The sequence below is a fragment of the Nuphar pumila genome, chromosome 11 (assembly GCF_984573655.1).
Source record: "Nuphar pumila chromosome 11, dmNupPumi1.hap1.1, whole genome shotgun sequence".
Lineage (NCBI taxonomy): Eukaryota > Viridiplantae > Streptophyta > Magnoliopsida > Nymphaeales > Nymphaeaceae > Nuphar > Nuphar pumila.
In genome coordinates this window covers 32,613,098-32,633,399 of record NC_143259.1, presented here as the reverse complement: position 1 = coordinate 32,633,399, position 20,302 = coordinate 32,613,098, and the positions used below count along the sequence as shown (strand labels likewise).

The 20,302-nt window shown below is 35.5% G+C and overlaps 1 protein-coding gene across 1 annotated transcript in view; it reads left to right on the top strand.

The window, feature by feature from the left end:
* LOC149822228 (Cyclophilin-like peptidyl-prolyl cis-trans isomerase family protein) overlaps window positions 1–18,926 on the top strand; it is an 84,803-nt gene extending 65,877 nt beyond the window's left edge. Inside the window, exons 7-11 of the mRNA XM_089980766.1 lie at window positions 4,102–4,141; window positions 15,788–15,977; window positions 17,972–18,118; window positions 18,202–18,359; window positions 18,487–18,926. Coding sequence (XP_089836892.1) covers window positions 4,102–4,141; window positions 15,788–15,977; window positions 17,972–18,118; window positions 18,202–18,342 — 518 coding nt within the window. The 3' untranslated portion in view covers window positions 18,343–18,359; window positions 18,487–18,926. The remainder of the gene's footprint in view (window positions 1–4,101; window positions 4,142–15,787; window positions 15,978–17,971; window positions 18,119–18,201; window positions 18,360–18,486) is intronic.
* Window positions 18,927–20,302: the final 1,376 nt, after the last annotated feature.

Genomic DNA, 20,302 nt, shown 5'->3' with positions numbered 1-20,302 from the left:
GGAGTCGTTGGGAGCCCCCAACGGTCACAAATGTGACCGTTGGGGGCCCCATCGACTCCATGGTGGGGCCCCTTATGTGGGTAAAAAACAAAATAAAAAATAAGAAAATAAAGTGCAAAAATAAATACAAAAGAATGGGAAAATAACAAGTACCCCTATCGGGTACTTGTGAAATGACTAAAATACCCCTATTGGGTATATTAGACAATATATATATATATATGGATTACATGTATTTTAACAGGCGTCTGCAACAGCGTCGTCGTCGGCGATGTTAGTCACTCAGGATGAGTGGCTCTGATACCATGTTGAAGTCGGTTGGGTTTCTGGCAAGAGAGAGAGAGAGAGAGAATAATCGTTATTTTGCATTAGACCCTAATCCCTTAAAGAAATTAGTTAATAATAAGTTACAAAAGGAATCCATCTATTTTTCACTAATTACATACTGCTACCCAAACTGAAAAGATATTTTCTTTTTTAACAGATATGATTCTCACATCTGAATTCAGTATATAATCATTCTACAACAGAAAAGCCAAATCTATAGATTCATAACTGGTTATCTTAATCAACTTAGAAGATCATCACAATTCATCATAACATTTCATTTAATCATATAAATATTCACAACATCCACTCCAGATCGTCTGGTCTGAGAAATGTACAACCTCACAGGGAGTTACTGCCCTAAACGGATGGTCTACCTGGTCTTGGACAATACATTTTCTCACAGAAATATACAATCTTCGCGGGCTATCCGCTCTTGCACAATGCACTTCCTCACAAAGACCTACTATTCTAGCTGGATTACCTGATCTGGTCATGCACACCCTCACATAGAATCCTTTGAGAATAGTTCCTCAACGGGTATCATATCTAGTGAAAACTGATGTGATGCATGCATCAGTATAATTGACCACTCTCTGGGTCGATAGCCGGCAACACGGGCACAAACATGTATACAATCAATATGCATTATTATCATACATCACTTCATATGACACTTAAATCATAAAATCACACATTTAACCAATAAAGTTTCTTGAACCATAGTTCACTATGAGCACAAGCATGCATATAATCAATATGCATCACATCATATATCACTTCATATGACACTTAAATCATAAAATCGTACATTTAACCAATAAGGTTCTATGAACCATAGTTCACTATTGAACTTAAACATTTGTCGCATGCATTCATAATTTCATATCACGTGGCATTTAAATCATATTATATAGAAGCATATTATCCTACACATCATATCATTGTTAAAAAGAACATTACATTTCGTAAATTGAACCTCGAAACATGCATAAACAAAATATGAGTTCTATGCATGCATACGTGAACATCCACATTTCATAATACGAAGCAACTAAACCTCAAGATACGTAACTCCTACGTAGTTCAAGTTATGTACACAGGATTCAAGTCATATATGCATTGTTTCACCACATGAATCAATATGCAAAGCAAGCATTTCATGTATAATGTGTTTCATACATAATATATATATATATTAATAGCATTAACAAAAATCACGGTTTGTTCATGAGAGCACGGGACGTATTCAGTCAATGCATAACGGTATTTGCATAATCCTATCATGAACATGATTCTATCGCTCATGCTTTCGTGCATGATTACACAATTATTATTTCACACTAACAGTAAATATGGTCATGTAAAACACATAAATTTATGCAAACACATCAGATACACAAATTCATGCTCAAACATATACCTGCAACAAACACACTTCTTATTCCACTATATAAAATCATGATGAGCATGATCTCCGAACTACGACAAGAAAATCACTTCTATTCTCATACATTCAAATCATGCTCAACATGCTCTTCGAACTATAATCACAATAGTCATAGATATCCACAACTAAGTGGTGTGTGTGAACAGGAAAGTGTTGCATACAATAAAAATAAATTTATTGGGTGATGTATTTGCACCACGTACTTACTACGAGAATTAATCTGATTTGCATTTCGCATTGCATTGCACTCAATGCACATTGGCTTATAACTGTTTTGATAATTAGCGTAATTATCATATTTTTAATATATCTTGCCCTCAAATCAGTTAAACATATAGGCAACCATAACACCCTTAGATATCCACAACTACGTGCAGTGAGTAAGCATAACTTGTATTTGCAATTTAGTGAAGTATTTAACACATAACATTATGCTTATCCAATTAGTGCATAAACATGCTCTCTACAAGTTCAATTAAGAAAACTTACTTTAATAATGTGAAGAACAACAAATCGAAACCCAAAAGATCAAGGGGTTTCAAAATTCGCAAAGATCGCTCAAGCAACGATGCACCGAAAGCTTGGTGCGCTGTCGAAAATGCCAAAAGCTCCAAAAATATGAAATTTCCAAAAATCTAGAAAGATAGGGTGAACCACCAATAAATATTAACTGTTGAGTAGAAAATGTTGCATACACCAACATCTCCATCTCCATCTCCATCTCCATCTCCATCTCATCAAATTTGGTTACTGCAAGATATATATTAAATATTTTAAATAGTACTTTTGATTAAAATGATCAAAATGCCCCTTGGTTAAAAATTAAGATTTTTAACTTGCTAAATTCATCTAGTAAATTCAAAAATTCAATGATATCACACCATTATCTTACAAAACTCTTAAAAACATGTTTTTGATCAGAAGTAATATAATTGATTGTTAAATATCTGAAATAGTTTTAAAAATACCAATTTTACCTTTATTAGACATAAATGAGTAATTGAGCATTTAAACATCAATAAATGAGATTTAAACGATAGAAACACATTTTTAAATCGAAGATAAAGATGAATTATTTATTTATTAATAATATCCAAAATTTACAGGTTTTACACCATCGACTCTAACAACCATTCTTGTGAGAATTGATTGTGGTTTCAATGTGGAACCATCAACAAATTGCCACATATCTTTACCCATGAGGATTCTTTTCACCGTCGGGACTCACATATTGTAGTTTTTTCCATCAAATTTGATGAGAACAACCGTTACAAATGTTTTATCAGCCATAGCCGAAAAAGAAAAAGAGATAGAGAGACAAGGAGAGGAAAAAAGAGAAGATTGCAATATAGGTGTTGAAGAAGTTTGATGATACACTTCTCGAGGCAATGAACCAATGCTCCACCAATCTCATGATTCTCTTCTTGATCTTTACGTACAAGTTACAACCTAAGAGCACCAAGACTCTGATATCATGTAATAAAATATGACAAATACAAACAAATGCCTCTTATGGGTAAGTACAACATACACAAATATTGACCACTTATGGGTTAAGATACAATCACATATACAATACCACTTATGGGCAAGAGAGACAACATAAAAAATATAAAGAATCTATGAGAACAAACATAAAAGAACCAAGAGGGGGTTCATTCCTATTTATATACAAGAGGCAGTCTTAATAGAGCTGTTGGATTGCAACTCTATTGACTACTTAACTCTATGTTGACTGGTCAAAAAAGAACCCAAAAGCTCTATTTGGTATTTGACCAAATAGTCCCTATAAAAACAGGAAAAGACAAAATAAATAAATAAAGTAAAAGTACTAATGTGCCCCTAATGGGCACAGCCTATTACAATGGCTGAAATAACCAAAATACCCCTACTGGGTATTTACCTATTACATCATTATATATATATATATATATATATATATATATAGAGAGAGAGAGAGAGAGAGAGAGAGAGAGAGAGAAATATATATATGCAACTTAACATATACTGTATGCTGCTACATAACTCCATTAATCCATTTAATTATTTGGATCTACTAATGATACACATAAATACCTGTTTATTGTTGCCATTTATTTCTTTTTGTTTTGTCTTTGTATTTCTTCCTGCTTTGTGACTTCTTGTCACCCTTTTCCTTTGTTAAGAACTTACAGTAGAATTAATGCAATTCAAAAGATGAATTTATGAGGGAAGTTCATGTTGGATTTGTAAAAGAGAAAAGCCTTCCAGAACAACTTACAGTAGTGCATCACGACTTATTGGAAGTATCTAATATTGGTATTTCATATTATTTTTCATTACAGGAAACCAAAACACAGAGGTGGAAAAACATTTTTCTCCTAGGTGCGTATTTTGAAACTAATTACCATTCATCTCATTATGCGTTAACAATATCACCTTTTCTTTTCCCTCTTTTTACTTTCTTCTTCTTTGCTGAAGATATTGTTATTTTACTGTAGTTTCTTTTTTTTTTTAATTTGGTAAGTTATTTCACTATAGTTACTTCCTAGTTGGCTATTGTTCTCCAAAATTGTAGGTTAGATGGATTGACATTGAATGCTAGAGTTAGCTGATAATGATGATACAAGTTATTTCCCCAGTAAGGAAGAAACAGATGCATTTTGAGAATACCTTCCTTTATGAAGTTCAGTGCTGTATTTCAAGATGTTTGTTGTGAGGGTATTGTCATGAATAATATGTTTTTCGGAGTTTGTAAGCGTTGGAATATAATTGTTTTTTTTTTTTGAGTTGTGTGTGCGCGCTTGTGTGCGTGTGGGCTTGCGTGTGTCTGTGTGTGTAACATTGACTGATCAATCAATTTTCTTTGCTACATGGGAATTTTGATTGCCTTTCCTTGGCATGGTAATGTTCTTTGCTTTTAAGAAAATTTGATAAATAGTTTTGGTGCTTTTTATCTTAAGAAACTATATCATTCTTTTGAACCATCAATTTCTATGGAGCTCAATAAGGATAAAGTAACTGTTAAATTGTATCAACTCATGTATATATATATATATATATATATATATATATATATATATATATATATATATATATATATATATATATTTCTTTATGTAGCCCCAGGGGCATTTTTATCATTTCCTATTTTATGCATATTCACACTTGTGAATGTGCATATAACTTTTCTTCTTTTCTCTTTTCCTTTTTCTTTTTCTCTTTTCTTTTCTCCCCTTTTCCTTTTCTTTTTTTCTTTCTACTTTTTTGACTAAAAGTCAAAGGAAGGGGAGACGTTGGACCCCCTCCCACGTTTAGATTTCTAACCGTTGGAGGGGCTCCAACGTCTAGTAGGAGCCCCTCCTTTTGGTCTCCTCTTGTGTTATAAATAGGGGTGTATCTTCTCTATTGTAACCAGTGTTGTGAAAAGCGTTGAGGCGCTCCACCAAAATCTGAGGCGAGGCGTAAGCCTCGAGCCGTAAAGCGTAAGCCTCAATTTTTTTTTAAGCTTAAAAAAGATTATAAAAAATATCTAAAATTATGAATAAATAAAAATTGCTTTATTGATGAAACAACAACCAACAAGAAATAAAAAATCTCAAATAAATACTAAAAAGTTATGACATTAACATGTAAAAGTAGCATTAATGCAATAACTTGATCTACGTAAGTATCTAAGAAGTAAAATATGCGCATTCATTCAATAAAAAATTAACAACGAAATGCATATTAGCATTAACAACATCATATGGACATAATTAGAAAATGCATGTTAGCATTAACAACTAATCAATTCAGTGGATTCAACATATCTTTTGATTTTTTTTCTTCCTCAACCGAATGTAACAAGTTGTGCATGGCTTGCCAAATCAATTCAATGACTGGCAACTTTTAAATCTTTTTTTTTTGTCACCACAATAACGTGCTCAACTGGCTACTAAAAGAGATAAAAACCATTAAGAATTGATTTAGGATGATGACCAGCCAGTGGACCCACTAAGTTTTTTTTTTGTTATGAGAAGCACCCTTGACAAAACGGTCTGGACCAAAGGTCTGCCGTAGTAAATCAAAAGAAAATCCTAATTTAAGTAATTTAAGCTAATAAACTAGAATAAATCAAACAAAAAATAATTAATGTTAAAAACCTAAAGAGGATTCTCAAAGTTGCAGTAACAAAGTCTCATAATTGACACTCAAAAGAAGTAGGGCATTTATCCCACACCTTAAAGAAACCTAAAAAGATGACCAGCAGATCACAATCTATATAGGAGATTTTGGACAGAGGGCTGTAGTCCATTCATCCTTTGCAAATCAAAGATGAAAAACCTATTTTGTGAACCAATGCTTTGTCCAAAAGATGGAAAGATAAGTCGAAGAAAAAACAGAAAATACAAGCTGAGAACAAGAATGGGGAAAAAGTGAAACTTACCCAAAATGTACAAACTACGTTTTTCAAATGAACGAACTTATCTCCTCCTTTCTCTTCGACAACAAACCCTAATACACCCAAACAAATTTTTGACCCCCGAACTCATCTCCTCCTAACTCGTCTCCTCAGCTCTCTGTTTTTCAGAAAACAACAAGCCCCCAACTGCGTGTTTCTCAGAAATTATAACATTAGGGTCGGGGGGCCTTGTTATTTAAAACCTAATTTTTGGTCAAATGAGGGCTTTGACCCTCATTTGACAAAAAATCTGAGGCGTATACGCCTCACCTTGAGGCGCGCCTCGCCCCGAGGCGTGCGCCTCAAGGCGTATGAAGCACACGCCTTGGGGCATTTGCGCTTTATACCTGCGGCTCAAGGCACAAAGGCCCTCGCCTTGAGGCGATACGCGCTTTTTGCGCCTTGAGGCGTGCTTTTAATAACACTGATTGTAACTCATTCTTTTGGGAGCCTTTGTGCTCACCTTTGCTTAATAGATTCAATCTTTTGCATTTCAAGTATTCTCTTTGTACCTTTGTGTACTTTTTATTCAAGCGTTCTTGGTGTGTCTTTGTACACGTATCCCTTTGTGGAGTTTGTGCTTGTAGTGCACATCTTTGAAAATATTTTTACATGGTATCAGAGCGAGGTTTGGAGAAAAGAAGATCGTGTATTTTGTTCTCTTTATTGGGTGCCTCGAAAAGTGTGCCATCAAGTTTTGGTGATCGGGATAAAGACTAGTTTCTTCATTCAATATTTTAGAAGCATCCTATATCGAGTAGGACCTTATATCTCCTTGTGGTACGCATCTCTTCTCTTTCTTCTTCTCTCTAATGGGCGAAAAGGACTCACTTCTCTCTTGACTTCAAATTAAATGGATCTAATTATCATATATGGGTCGGGAATATGGAGGCCCATATCAAAGGTAAGGGTCTTTGGGGATATGTTCAAGGAACTATTCCTGAACCCGAACCCGAACCTAAAATCACTATATTTTGAGAAAGGGGAGATTAAGTTTCTTGATAGAGAAGAAAGAGAAAAAGCTTTTGAAGAATACAGTAAAAGGCATGAAGAGTGAGAGATGAAAAACTACAAAATCCTTTTGTGTTTTTTCTCTTCGGTGGAGACAAAGATTAATGCCAATATATTAAAATTCAAGAAAGCATATCAAGTATGGGAGTATCTTGAACGAATGTATACGTCAAGAGATTTGTCCCATAAATATTACCTTCAAAAGAAGGCCTTAACTCTTCATTAAGGAGAGATGTCGGTTAGAGAATATTTTGCCGAATTATCGGCTATTTGGGATGAACTTGCTCTCCTTGAACCTAAATGGAGTGGAGAGGCAATCAAATTGAGGCAAAAACAACTTGAAGATGATCACTTTTTTAATTTCTTAAATGGGCTTAGACCCGAGTTCGAACAATTTAGATCCTTTATTTTATCTTTTTTTTTCTTCTCCACCTTTAGAAGATGTTCTTACTAAATTAATTGGAGAAGAAACTAGATTGGGAATGAATAAAACCAATCAAAATATGTTGGCCGTCCCTTCTAAAAATGAGGATGAGGGAGCTTATGTTGTATCTAGACCGGGGAGCAATGTCAAATCTTATAAACTTCCTCACTTCAACAAGAATCAAGGAGGAAGAGAAAATAACAGACATTATAGAAGAAGAGACTATAGTAAAACCATGTTTCATTTTTGTAAAGAACCAGGGCACATAAAACCCGTGTCCCAAATGGAAAAAGATGATGGCAATGTCGACAACCTTCCAAGAGGAGAGACGTCGTCTACCTCCAACAATGCCAATCTATCTCTAAATCAAATTATTGAAGCTCTTCAACCACTCCTCAAGGGATCAATCTCGGGAGCCACTGCGTCCTCCTTCTCTCCTCCAGGTAAAATTCTTTGGCTATTAGACTCGGGTGCATCCTTTCATATGACTCCAAATGCTTTTACACTGACCAATTATTCTAAAAACCTCTCACCATCCTTTGTTTCTACTACGGATGGGGATTCTCTTGAAATTAAAGAAATTAGAGACTTTGAAAAACAAGATTTTTTTGTTCCTAAAGTTAGATTTATTCCAGAATTAAATTTGAACTTGCTTACCGTCTCTCAACTTTCGGATCATGCATGTGATATAAAATTCTCATCACATAAATGTTGAATACAGGATCGCCGGTCCAGAAAGTTGATTGGGGAAGGCTCTAGGAAGGGTGACCTCTATTTCATAGAGTTTCTTCAAATTCCAAAAACCTCTTTTTGTAACATTGCCCAACATAAAGATATAAATGTTTGGCATAACCGCCTTGGACTTCCAAATATTGACAAGCTTTCTTATATTCATTTTGCTAAAACATTATGTAAAGAAAATTTCAGTTGTAATGATTGTATTCTGGGAAAAATGAGAAGTTTACCTTTTGGTTCAAGATCTATGTTTTCAACTAAGCCTTTTGAAATTGTGCATTCGGATGTATGGGGACCCGCACCTGTAGTATCTAAGGGAGGTTTTTCATATTATGTTATTTATGTTGATGACTATTCGAGATACAGTTGGATATACTTTCTAAAGCATAAACATGAAGTCTTTTCCACTTTTAAGAATTTTCATGTAATGATAGAAACCCAATTCAATAGGAAGTTACAAATCTTTAAAATAGATTCAGGGGGTGAATTCATCTCAAATGATTTTAAAAGCTATATAGAGAGTAATGGGATCATTCATCAAAGGTCTTGTCCCAAAACTCCTCAACAAAACGGCTTAGCTGAATGAAAACACAGACATATTATTGAAACTACAAAGACTACTTATTTCTCAAAAGATTCCAAAAAGATTTTGGGTCAAAGTTGCCCTGGCCTCTGTCTATCTAATAAATCGTCTTCCATCTAAAAATTTCAGCCAAATATCTCCTTTTGAAATTTTATATAAAAAAGAACCCAATTATAATAGATTACGAATTTTTGGCTGCAAATGTTTTGTTCTCACTGATAAAAATGATAAGTTATCTCCTAAAGCCATTCCCTGTGATTTTCTTGATTATTCAGAAACACAAAAAGGTTTTAGGTGTTATGACCTTCAAAATGATAAACTATACATCTCAAGAAATGTCACCTCTTTGGAAAATGAAAGTGGCTTTAAGAAAGACACAACCCTTCTCGATAATGCTGATTATTCATTTATATTTGAATTACTAAATAGGAATGAAGATTTCTTTAGTGATGATGAGACAAATAATGAGAACATTGATAATGAAGCTCCTCCGTATGTTCAACCGGTAGAAGGCAGTAAATGAACCAATTACATATTCACATAGAGATACAAATACGTTTAAAAGTGCGATGGAAAGATATAGTGATTTTAGTGAGCCCTCTCAAGATAGCAACTTACGAAGAACTGAAAGACCCAGGAGAAACCCTTCCAGATTTATATCCTATGAATCTTTTTTTCTCAAAACATAGGGCCTGCCTTAGTACCGCCACTCGTATGAAGAACCTAGAAACTTCGAAGAAGCTAAAGAAAGATTAGAATGGAGAGATGCAATGGATAATGAACTTAGTGCCCTTAAGAGAGCCAAAACTTGGGAATTTCAAAGTCTTCCAGAAGGAAAAAAGACAATAGGATGTAAATGGGTTTTTAAGGTTAAGACCAAGAGTGATGGAACTCTTGAGAGATATAAGGCTCAGCTAATAGCAAAAGGTTATAGCCAGGAATATGGTATTGATTACGAAGAAACCTTTGCTTCTGTGACACGAATGGTCACTGTGAGATGTTTAATCACTACTTCATCAATTAAAAAATGGAACATATATCAAATGGACGTTAAAAATGCATTTCTGAATGGGGACCTAAACGAAGAAGTCTACATGGAGGCCCCCCTAACATGGATATACCAAAGGGTAAAGTTCTTCAACTTAGAAAAGCCTTGTATGGTTTAAAACAAGCCCCAAAGGCTTGGTACGATCGATTTAATGAAGTAATGGTTGAAACTAGATTTAATTCTTGTTATACTGACACTGCTCTTTGTCAAAAAGTCTGATGCAGGAATCGTAAATTTGTTATTATATGTTGATGTTATGCTAATAACATACAATGATATTAAGGAAATCAGAAATATCAAATCCACTCTAAAAGAAAGGTTTGAAATGTCAGACTTAGGGTATCTGACATATTTTTTGGGTATTGAGGTTGCTTACTCTCATAGAGGTTATTTTTTGTCTCAAACTAAACTGGCTTGCGAGATTCTTGACAGGTCCGACATTACAAATGAAAAAATTTGTGAGACCCCTGAAGTTGTGGGCTAAAAAATGAAGGGTGATGATGGGATTTCTTTGGAAAATCCTACTCCCTATCTGCAACTTGTGGGATCACTTACGTATCTTAGTATCACAAGGCCAGACATATCTCATGTCGTGCACACTGTAAGTCAATTTCAACATGCCCCCACTTCAGTTCATATGAGTGTGGTACTTCGTATTGTCAGATACATAAAGGGCACAATAAACAAGAGAGTATTTATTTCCTCGTGTTCTAATTTAGAATTGATTGCATATACTGACTCTGATTGGGGAGGTGACCCAAATAACCGTCACTCCACCACTGGTTTTTGTATTTTTCTAGGTGAATCACTGATCTCATGGAGATGCAAGAAACAACAAAAGGTGTCTCTTTCATCAACAGAAGCAGAATATCGAGCCATGACCTCCACGACTATGGAGATTGTGTGGATTCATCAATTGTTGCAGGATATGGGAGTACTGATCCAAGGACCTACACGATTGTGTTGTGATAATAAAAGTGCAATCTATATTGCTAAAAATCACACTTTTCATGAGCGCACCAAGCACATTGAGATGAACTGCCACTATGTCAGAGAAGCCTACTTACAGAAAATCATAGATCTTCCTTATGGGACTTCAGAATACCAGTTGACAGACTTTTTCACAAAGGCGCTATCTTCCTTCAGATTTAATTTTCTTCTTGGCAAACTTTCGGTCATCACACCCTAAGTTTGAGAGGGGAGTGTTAAATTGTATCAACTCATGTATACATATATTTATATATAGAGGGATACATATGCATATATATATATTATATATATATATATATATATATATATATGCATATGTATCTACTATTATATATATATTTTTATTTAGCCCTAGGGGCATTTTTGTCATTTCTTATTTTACGCATATTCACACTTGTGAATGTAAATGTAACTTTTCTTCTTTTTCTCTTTTCCTTTTTTCTTTTTCTCTTTTCTTTTCTTTCTCCCTTTTTCCTTTTCTTTTTTTCTTTCTACTTTTTTGACTAAAAGTCAAAGGAGGGAGAGACGTTGGACCCCCCTCCAATGGTTAGATTTCTAGCCGTTGGAGGGGCTCCAACGTCTAGTAGGTGCCCATCCTTTTGGTCTCCTCTTGTATTATAAATAGGGGTGTATCCTCTCTATTGTAACTCATTCTTTTGGGAGCCTTTGTGCTCACCTTTGCTTAATAGATTCAATTTTTTGCATTTCAAGTGTTCTCTTTGTACCTTTGTGTACTTTTTATTCAAGTGTTCTTGGTGTGTCTTTGTACACGTATCCCTTTGTGGAGCTTGTGTTTGTAGTGCACATCTTTGAAGATATTTTTACAGTAACATCATTTCATTTTCACAAATTATAGAGGTTAGAAGTCCTATTTGTGTTGTCTACATAGTTAGGCACCATTCTGATTATTGTTTTGCGTTGTACAGTGAAAGGTTATTTATGTAAGAAGAGTAGTAGGTTATAGCTTTTCATCTGGACTGATGAAGGATACTATTGTCCATTTGGTAAATATGGCTGCAATAGGTTTTTATATCCTTATTTTTTGTGTATATGAGAGAGAGAGAGAGAGAGAGAGAGAGAGAGAGAGAGAGAGAGAGAGAGAGAGAGAGAGAGAGAGAGAGAGAGAGATTTGCTCATGCTTTTTTACTCTTATGTTGTACCAATGTCAAAGGCTACCAATCCATTTGTTACCTATTCATAAGATGAAAGTCCCATATGTTCATCAACATGCTTTTTTACCCTCATGTTGTAACCAAAGTCAAAGGCCACAATATCCATTTGTTACCTATTCATAAGATGAAAGTCCTATATGTTTTCACCTTACACCTTGTACCCAAACTTGAGTTGAACTAAAGAGGTCAGCATGGTTGATGCCATTTTGGGAACCATGCTTCACTGTCTTAGGTTCTAGTTCCTCATAAATGAAGGAACAATGCGATATGTTCCTGTTTTCAACTTGATTATTTCAACAATTTTCCTTTAATTGGGTTTTAATATAGTTGTCAAAATTTTCCTTGATCTCATAAGAATGTCTTAAAACTTCAAAAATGTCTGTTATTTAGGACCTAGTTTCATGGTTCCTTTTTATTTATTTTTATTTTTTTCTTTTCGTTTATAGATTTGTTAGCCTTGTTCTGGTTAATTGTTCTCCTCCCTCTGATTATTGATGCTAGGATGAACATCTTGAAGCATTTTCTGCTCAGTATTACTAGACTTTCAAGTTTTTATGAATTCTGGTTAGTGGTTAGTATATTTCTTTGATTACAATTCTATGTGATGTTATTACCTGTTGAATTGGCATCTCTTCGTAATTTTGATGATGACGAAAGAAGGTTCTAGTGAAATTATTGTCTTCATTTATAAGGAGTGTAGTTAAAGGGACTCTTAATCTATTTATATGCTATTGTTGTTGAAACATATTTGAAGAGGACAAAATAAATAGGAAGCTATGTCACATGGGTGCGGGGGTGTGACACTTTAAAAAAACTTGGGTGTGGGGGTGCGGAAAAACTATAAAAAATTATATATATATATATATATATATATATATATATATATATATATATATATATATATATATATATATAAAGTCCAAAAGTTGCACATAAATGACCCTGGGTTGACTGCATCCAGGGTCAGGTTGACCGCATCGGGTGCGGGTGCGACACCTGGTTGGAGAGTCCCTGTGACATAGATAGGAAGATAAGAAGATGGTGACAATTCAAATTATATTGTCATTCACATTTGACCCATGGTTATTGGAAGCGCTCATAGACATGGGGAAGCGTGCTTCCCCGAAATGTGTTTCGAAAGTGCAAAGCGCGCCACTTTTGAAATGATAGGAGAAGCGCCATTTTTAATTGGGAAGCGAGCTTCCTAGTATTGGACAATTTTAGCCCTTAATTTTTTTTTACCAAAAAATAAAAGAAATAGCTTTTTTAAAAGGGTATAATGGCCATTATAACATTATAAAAGGGAAAGTTAAATAAGGTCTTGACTTTCCCAAATCCTCTCTCTCTCTCTCACTCTCTTCGTCTCTCACTCTCTCTGACTCTATTCTCTCACTCTCTCTATTGCTCTGAGTTAAATATATGCATATATATATATGCATATATATATATATATATGCATATATATATATATATATATATATATATATATATATATAATGGGCAATACCTTTTAGGGGTATTCTAGTCTTTTCATGGATGTGTAATAGGATGTGCCCATTAGAGGTACATTGGTCATTTTGTATTTTTTCATTTCTTTATTTTTCTGTTTTTGTATTTTAATGTTTTCTGTTGGGCTTTATTGTAAAAAGCCACGTATAGTCGTTGGGATGCTCCCAACAGTTCTATGTAGGCATTTGTGTGTATATAAAGGGGTAATGGGTTATTCTTTCTCACCCTCTCTCTCTCAATAATATTTATATTATTTACTTGTGCTTTTGCTCCTTAGTGGGTTGTGTGAATGTGTTTATGTATTGACCCATAAGTGGTCTTGAGCTCTTGTAAGCCCATAAGAGGCATTCTATTGTATTGTTTTTCTCCTCTTTCACAAAGCACATAGAAATTGTTTAGCACTTCATCAGGAGCAAAATCGAAGATGGAGAGTTGGAAGCTAGATTTATTGTGGTAGAAAATTAGTTGGCAGATTTGTTTACAAAAGGACTGACAAAGCAAAGGTTCTGACATTTGAAGTCCAAGTTGTCCATGGTGATTACCACCTACAACTTGAGGGAGGCTATTGAAACATGATTTGGATCAGTTCTAGATCAGATCCAATTTGTCTGTATTGTTCAGTTCCATATCAAACCCAATTTGTTCGTATGGTTTTATTCTTTTGTTGACTTAATTACCCATTTTAGTTTTGTTTTTCTTGTAGTAACATCAGGGGTAATTTTGTCCATGTAAAATATTGTGGTTATAAATAGGAGATAATGATCTCACATTGGGAATCATTCAGAAATTGTGACCCCTTTCTCTATTCTTCTCATTATTCCTCACGTTGGTTGTATCCATGGAAAAACTATGGTACCGTTTGGATGATAGGAGCAAACCCTAATTTTTAGAAAACCAGGTTTTGCTTCAAAACTTGGTTTAAGTTTGCCAAAAACCAGCTTAAACAAACTGTTTGGGTGGCCAAGAATCTGGTTTTCAGGTTTTTGGTCACCAAACACCAAAAATAAAAAAGGGGTGGCTATTTTCTGGCCACTCACCAACCAGAAAATAGCTGAATGTCACAAAATACACAAAAAACAGAAAAAAGATAAGGCCAACCATTTTCTGGCCAGCCACTGGCTGGAAAATGGTCAGGATGGTGTCGCCCTTCTTGGGTGGCAACATCCCGGCTATTTTCTGGCCGGTGGGTGGCCAGAAAACCCCAAGTATGTAAAAAACGAAAAAAAAAGAACTTTGGTCAGCCAGTAGCTGGCTAGAAAATGGCCGCGGATGGCTATAAAGTATAAACTGGGTTGCAAAAACTGAGGGGGTGGTTTTGCAAAACTAGGTTGAAAACCCAATATTGCCCAGACCAGGTTTACCCAAAACCTGGTTTGGTAGCACCCAAACATCCAGCAAACCAAGTTTTTAAGGGTTTTGGGTGTCATCCAAATAGAGTGCAAGTTTGGTACCAAAATCTATTACTCTCAAGTTTCCACTTATGTATGGAGATACCTGAAAGGACTTGATCATTAATTTCATTGAGCGAGAAAACAACCACCTCTACACTAACTAGGAAAAATGAGACATGATGATAAATCATTCAAGTGTTTCACTCCTTAAAAAACCATATGTTGGAAACTTAGCACTTAAATTTCCACCATATTGGAAATATCTTCAGAAAAATTGTGAGTTTCAAGTGATTGAATCTTCTATACAATAAAATCTGGTCTACCAATACCAGGCAAATGTGACCTATTACACCCAGTCATGCTCTTGTATTGACTAATCTGTCCCCTTGCATTGTTTGCACAGCGACATGTAACCCAAAAATAGGTAAGGACTAGTTTGGCTACTGGTTATGACTGAAATTTATAGGATTTGCAGTTTTTCACTTCCTCTCTGTTTGCATGTGTGTGTGTGCCCACATGTGCATCTATGTGTGAGCACACATATGCATGTGGTTCTTTGTGATTTGATTATAGTAAATAATATTAATTGTACTTGTATGCATCAAATTACAGTTTTTAGCTGTTCTTTGTTTATTACATGCACTTGTGCATGCACATGTTGTCACATGCACACAGAGATGTGGAGACATTATTCTAATTGATTGTCAATCTTTATGCTGGTCAGGAGTGATGATGATGAGGGTGAAAAGGTTAAGAAGGAAAAACTAAAGTTGAAGGAAAAAGGAATTGGTTCTGAAGCTAGAGGTGAATTGGTGTCCAAAGCATATGCAGATTTGCAGTTGCTGAATGCTGCTGAGCGTGATAGGCATATACAGATGCAGAAAAAACATAGATTGCAGGGCCGTTCTGAAGATGTATGTAATAATGAGAATTCATGCCTTGTACTTTTGCTGTTTTGTTCCAAGTTATTGATATTCAAATTCTGAACCATGTCAAACTACCTAATAGTTATAAGTGGATCTTTCCCACAAAGGATGCCCATTCTTTTGCATACCCCATCAAAAGTGTCGCTCTATCCTCTAACCCCTACTTTCATCATCAAAAGTGTCGCTCTATCCTCTAACCCCTACTTTCATCTCACAGTTTTTCCCATGCATTCTCTTTTTCCCTGTTAATTACTGGATATGCTGTCCAGAATCCATATGAAAATGTCAGTTTATCACTGATTGATAGTCAGTTTGCATCACTGTCTACCATTGGATATATTTTGTTGAAGGAAAATACTGCTCCAACTTAATCCATTGGAGCCTGGAGTTGGGTTTCTGAAAACTCCGGCTGCATGTGGGAAACATGTTTCCTGAGAAACCGATTCTGAAACATGAAACTCAACATTTTGGAAACTTGTGCGGAACACTAGGGAAACACATGGGAAATGTGTGGAAGCACATGAAAAACGTGTTTCCCATCACATGAGCAACTTGTTTACATGGGAAAAGGGAAATGGATTGTCCATGCATTTCCAATATGTTTCCCACATATTTCTTTACATTGGAAATGTTTTTCCTCTTTGGAATGTTTTCATAAAATTTGTAATTACCTTTTGTTAAACTTTCTTATTTAAAAAGAATGTAATGTGCTAGGTGAATGGGGAGTAATTTCAGAATTCAATGTGACCGTACTATTTTTACTTATTTCTTGAATCTGTTACTTCTAAGCCGTAAATCCCTATTATGGATTTAAAGACATTATTCCGTGATATTTATTATAACATTGAAAGCAGCTACTGCATGCTCGTTTCATGAAGATTGTTTTATAGTTGTACTGTATTCATAATTTCATAGAGTTTAGAGCCTTTAAACAAGTTATAAAGAAAACTTGCTATAAAATCAAAGTTTTAAATTTTTTAACATTTAATTCTTAAAAGTAAAAATTTTACCCTTCCCATTTGCTTCCTATTTTGTTTTCTGGTTTGTTTTTCTGTTATCTCCTGCTATCCTAAAAAACCTTGTATTCCCTTCCATTTCCCAAAATGTCTTCTATTTCCTTTTTCCCTCCTAGCAAGTTTGGTGTGGAGACGCCGAGGGGTGCTCAAAATCATACCTTGCATTTCTATTCTAAGCTGACCAGTAAGATCAGGATGATGTTGGAGAGTATGTAAAAGGTTGGACTTGGGTCTACTCAGCGGGGTCTGTAATTATTGGCCAGATTTGGGTCTACTGAGCTGGGTCTGAAGCAGACTAGATTTCAATGTCCCAGACCTAATAGGACTAGGATTCAAGCCTGTTGAGTTTCCTTTACATTCAATCTGTTCTTGGGCATTCCTGTTGGCAGGTTTACTTCAAGCAGGATGAGAGAACAATGATAACTATTTGGGGCCTTTTAGGCTTTAACAGGGCGACCATGAGTTTCAGGTTTGTCTGTTTGTTACTACAACATGGCTTGAGAGAAGCTGTGATAATGAAAAATTGGTTAGATGACAGAGTTAAAGCTTGCATGGGTTGTTTTAAATGTTAGTCTCCTTTATTATGTACACAATTTCCAATTTTGATGTGACCCTTGAGTTTTGTGGTTTTTCCTCATTCTGTCCATCGTTTTGTTGGGAATGTCTCCATTTCAAAACACAAGGTCAGAACTACTCTTAGTAGTGGGAAGCTTAGTAAGATATATGGCTTTACAACCACAGATTGCACCACAAAAGTTTATTCATAGCCACTTTGATTGTGGAAAGCCAGCAACTTTGCCCAAGTTTTACAGGACTAGGAACAACATTACTTTTTATGTTCCTTGTGTATCTCTATTTCAGACTTTAGAATAAAAAGGGTTCTTATTTTTTATTGATTGATGTGTAATTCTGTGTAGTACTGATATCCTTCTTAACACAGTTTGTTGTTATCGACTTGGTAACCAGGTACTGGCAAAGCTGGAAAAGTTTAAAAGCTCTTTATTTTCATCAAAGTCTGTAACTGCAGATAAAGCTTCTGGCAATGGTGAGGAGGATGTTTCTGGGTGGCAGTCAAATCTCTTGAAATTCAAGCCTGACTCTTCTTCAAACAAAGTAGCTCCTCAACCTTTTTGCTTCAGGTAATTCAGCTTGTTCTTTCTTGTTACCAGTGACAGAACTTTCTTCTCTCTATGCAGGATGGAATGGCACGGAAAGATGATCCAGATGCATACTATGTTGAAGATCCCCTTCTTGAGAAGGGTAAGGAGAAATTCAATAAAATGCAGGCCAAGCTTAAGCGACGGGAACGTGAGTGGGCTGGGAGGTCAATCACATGATTTTTTTCATTGGCAAGGTTAGTTTTATTTTGGTTTGGCTAAATTCTCTTCTAGATAGTTGACATCAAGGGAACTAAATCTTTCTGTGTTTTGATGAAATGACTCCCTTTTGTAATTATTGCGACTTGTCACATTTTCGCTTAGTGAGAGAATTCCAAATTGACTGTTAACAAAAGACAGTCCTTGAGGCAAGATGACGACGTACATGCTGCAAGGTAGTCTGCAAATGCAAGTTATGCATAAGAGAACAAAACTGATGAGAATGGGAGCTCCATGTGCTGGCTGGTTCAGAAGTATACCGAGTTAGACGAAGATAACGAAAATTGCACAAGATTTTTATGGCAACATACCAGGTGAAGGAATGGGCCTTGTAGATGATGCACATTTGTATGTCTACGCATGTGTTCAAGGATAATGCAAGTGCAGTGTGTGTCCCCCCTTGTTAAGGATAAAACTTCAACAGGTTTTTTATAAAATGCAGGTTGTCCATTCCTTGGTGTAACTACTGATGCTACTTCGCAGAAATAGATTGGTTATAAATTCTAGAGTTTCTATTTTGTTACGGAGAGCATATCTTCTAGTAAGCCTGTTACGTTCTCAACTTTTAATGTTCTTTCATGTTCATGCATTAGTTTTTCTCTCCTTTCCCTTTTGGCCCTTGTGCCATATCAAGCCTAGGCTTTATTTCCTTGTGATGTTTTGGTCCGGTGTAGTGTGCTTCATGAGGCTTTTAGTCAGCATTTTGGCATTGATAGGAAGCGCTAACATTATTCTTAAAACTTATAATTTGGTTATTTTTTGGTATTGTTCTTAGTCAGAAAACTTGGAACTTGGGGTGGTATCTACCTTGTTATCACTTTGTTATTTTGTAGTCTTAGCATATACTGTATGACTCATAGGCCCTCTTGTAAAGTAGTATCTGCAGGTCTTCGAACGTGTTAACTATGTCGCATAAATGTCCTACCTTCCATATTGTGGAGGTGAGAGTATCACTTATCAAAGTGAGCATGTCCAATGTTCAGGACCGAACACATTCAAGTCAGAGACTGCTCCTTCCTTTAAAGCAGGGCCCCATGCAGCGGAACACTTACAATGTGTTTGGCCCGATCACAGGAACACGCCACCTTATCAAATGTGTAACTAAAACGTGTCAGTGTGCTTTAAAACTTAGGGCCTGTTTGGTTACAAATCCAGAAATTTAATTTTCTGGTTTTACATTTATACATGTTTTTAAAATGAAAAATGACCGTACTGTAAACGAATTTGATGCATTTCCTTAAAAACCTTACAATTTTTTATATTCTCATGTTTTGAGTTAGAACCGAAAATCCCTCTAAGGTTCTCATTTACGAGTTTGAAAACCAGAATATAAACATACTCTATAATCTGTAACAATCGAATAATGAGAAGCAACGTTAAGTACCTACGCTTCGAGGCGTGAGGCGCACGCCTCATGCACAAGTCTGGCCTTCATGCCTTGCAGTGATGGGGTGCAAGTGTAGTTGATACCCACGCTTTAAATGGCGAGGCGCACGCCTCGCTCCAAGATGCACCTTAGGGTGAGAAGCGTGAGCTTCTATGTCAGCTAAAAAATTGCAGGTTATAATATATTACTTAACAGGTTATAAGTTATTTAATACATGACAGGTTATATTAAATGTATAGTTACCTATTTGAGTCGCTAAAAATATTATTATAAAATTAGAAGGCTTAAAAAAGTTTCTTAGAAATGATTGTGTTTGCCTTTGCTTTTTCATCTTCCTCTTGTTAGGTTTAGGTTTTCGTGGAGAGTCAGTCATCCAAGAAACGTTGGAGCCTTAATTTGCTGCAAGAGATTTGCAGCTATCGGCAAGTCTCTCTCTCTCTCTCTCTCTCTCTCTCTCTCCTGCAAGAGGTTTTGTTGATGCTGTCATGTTTGAAGTTCTTTATATTATTAAAGTTTGTTTCTTTTTATTTTGCA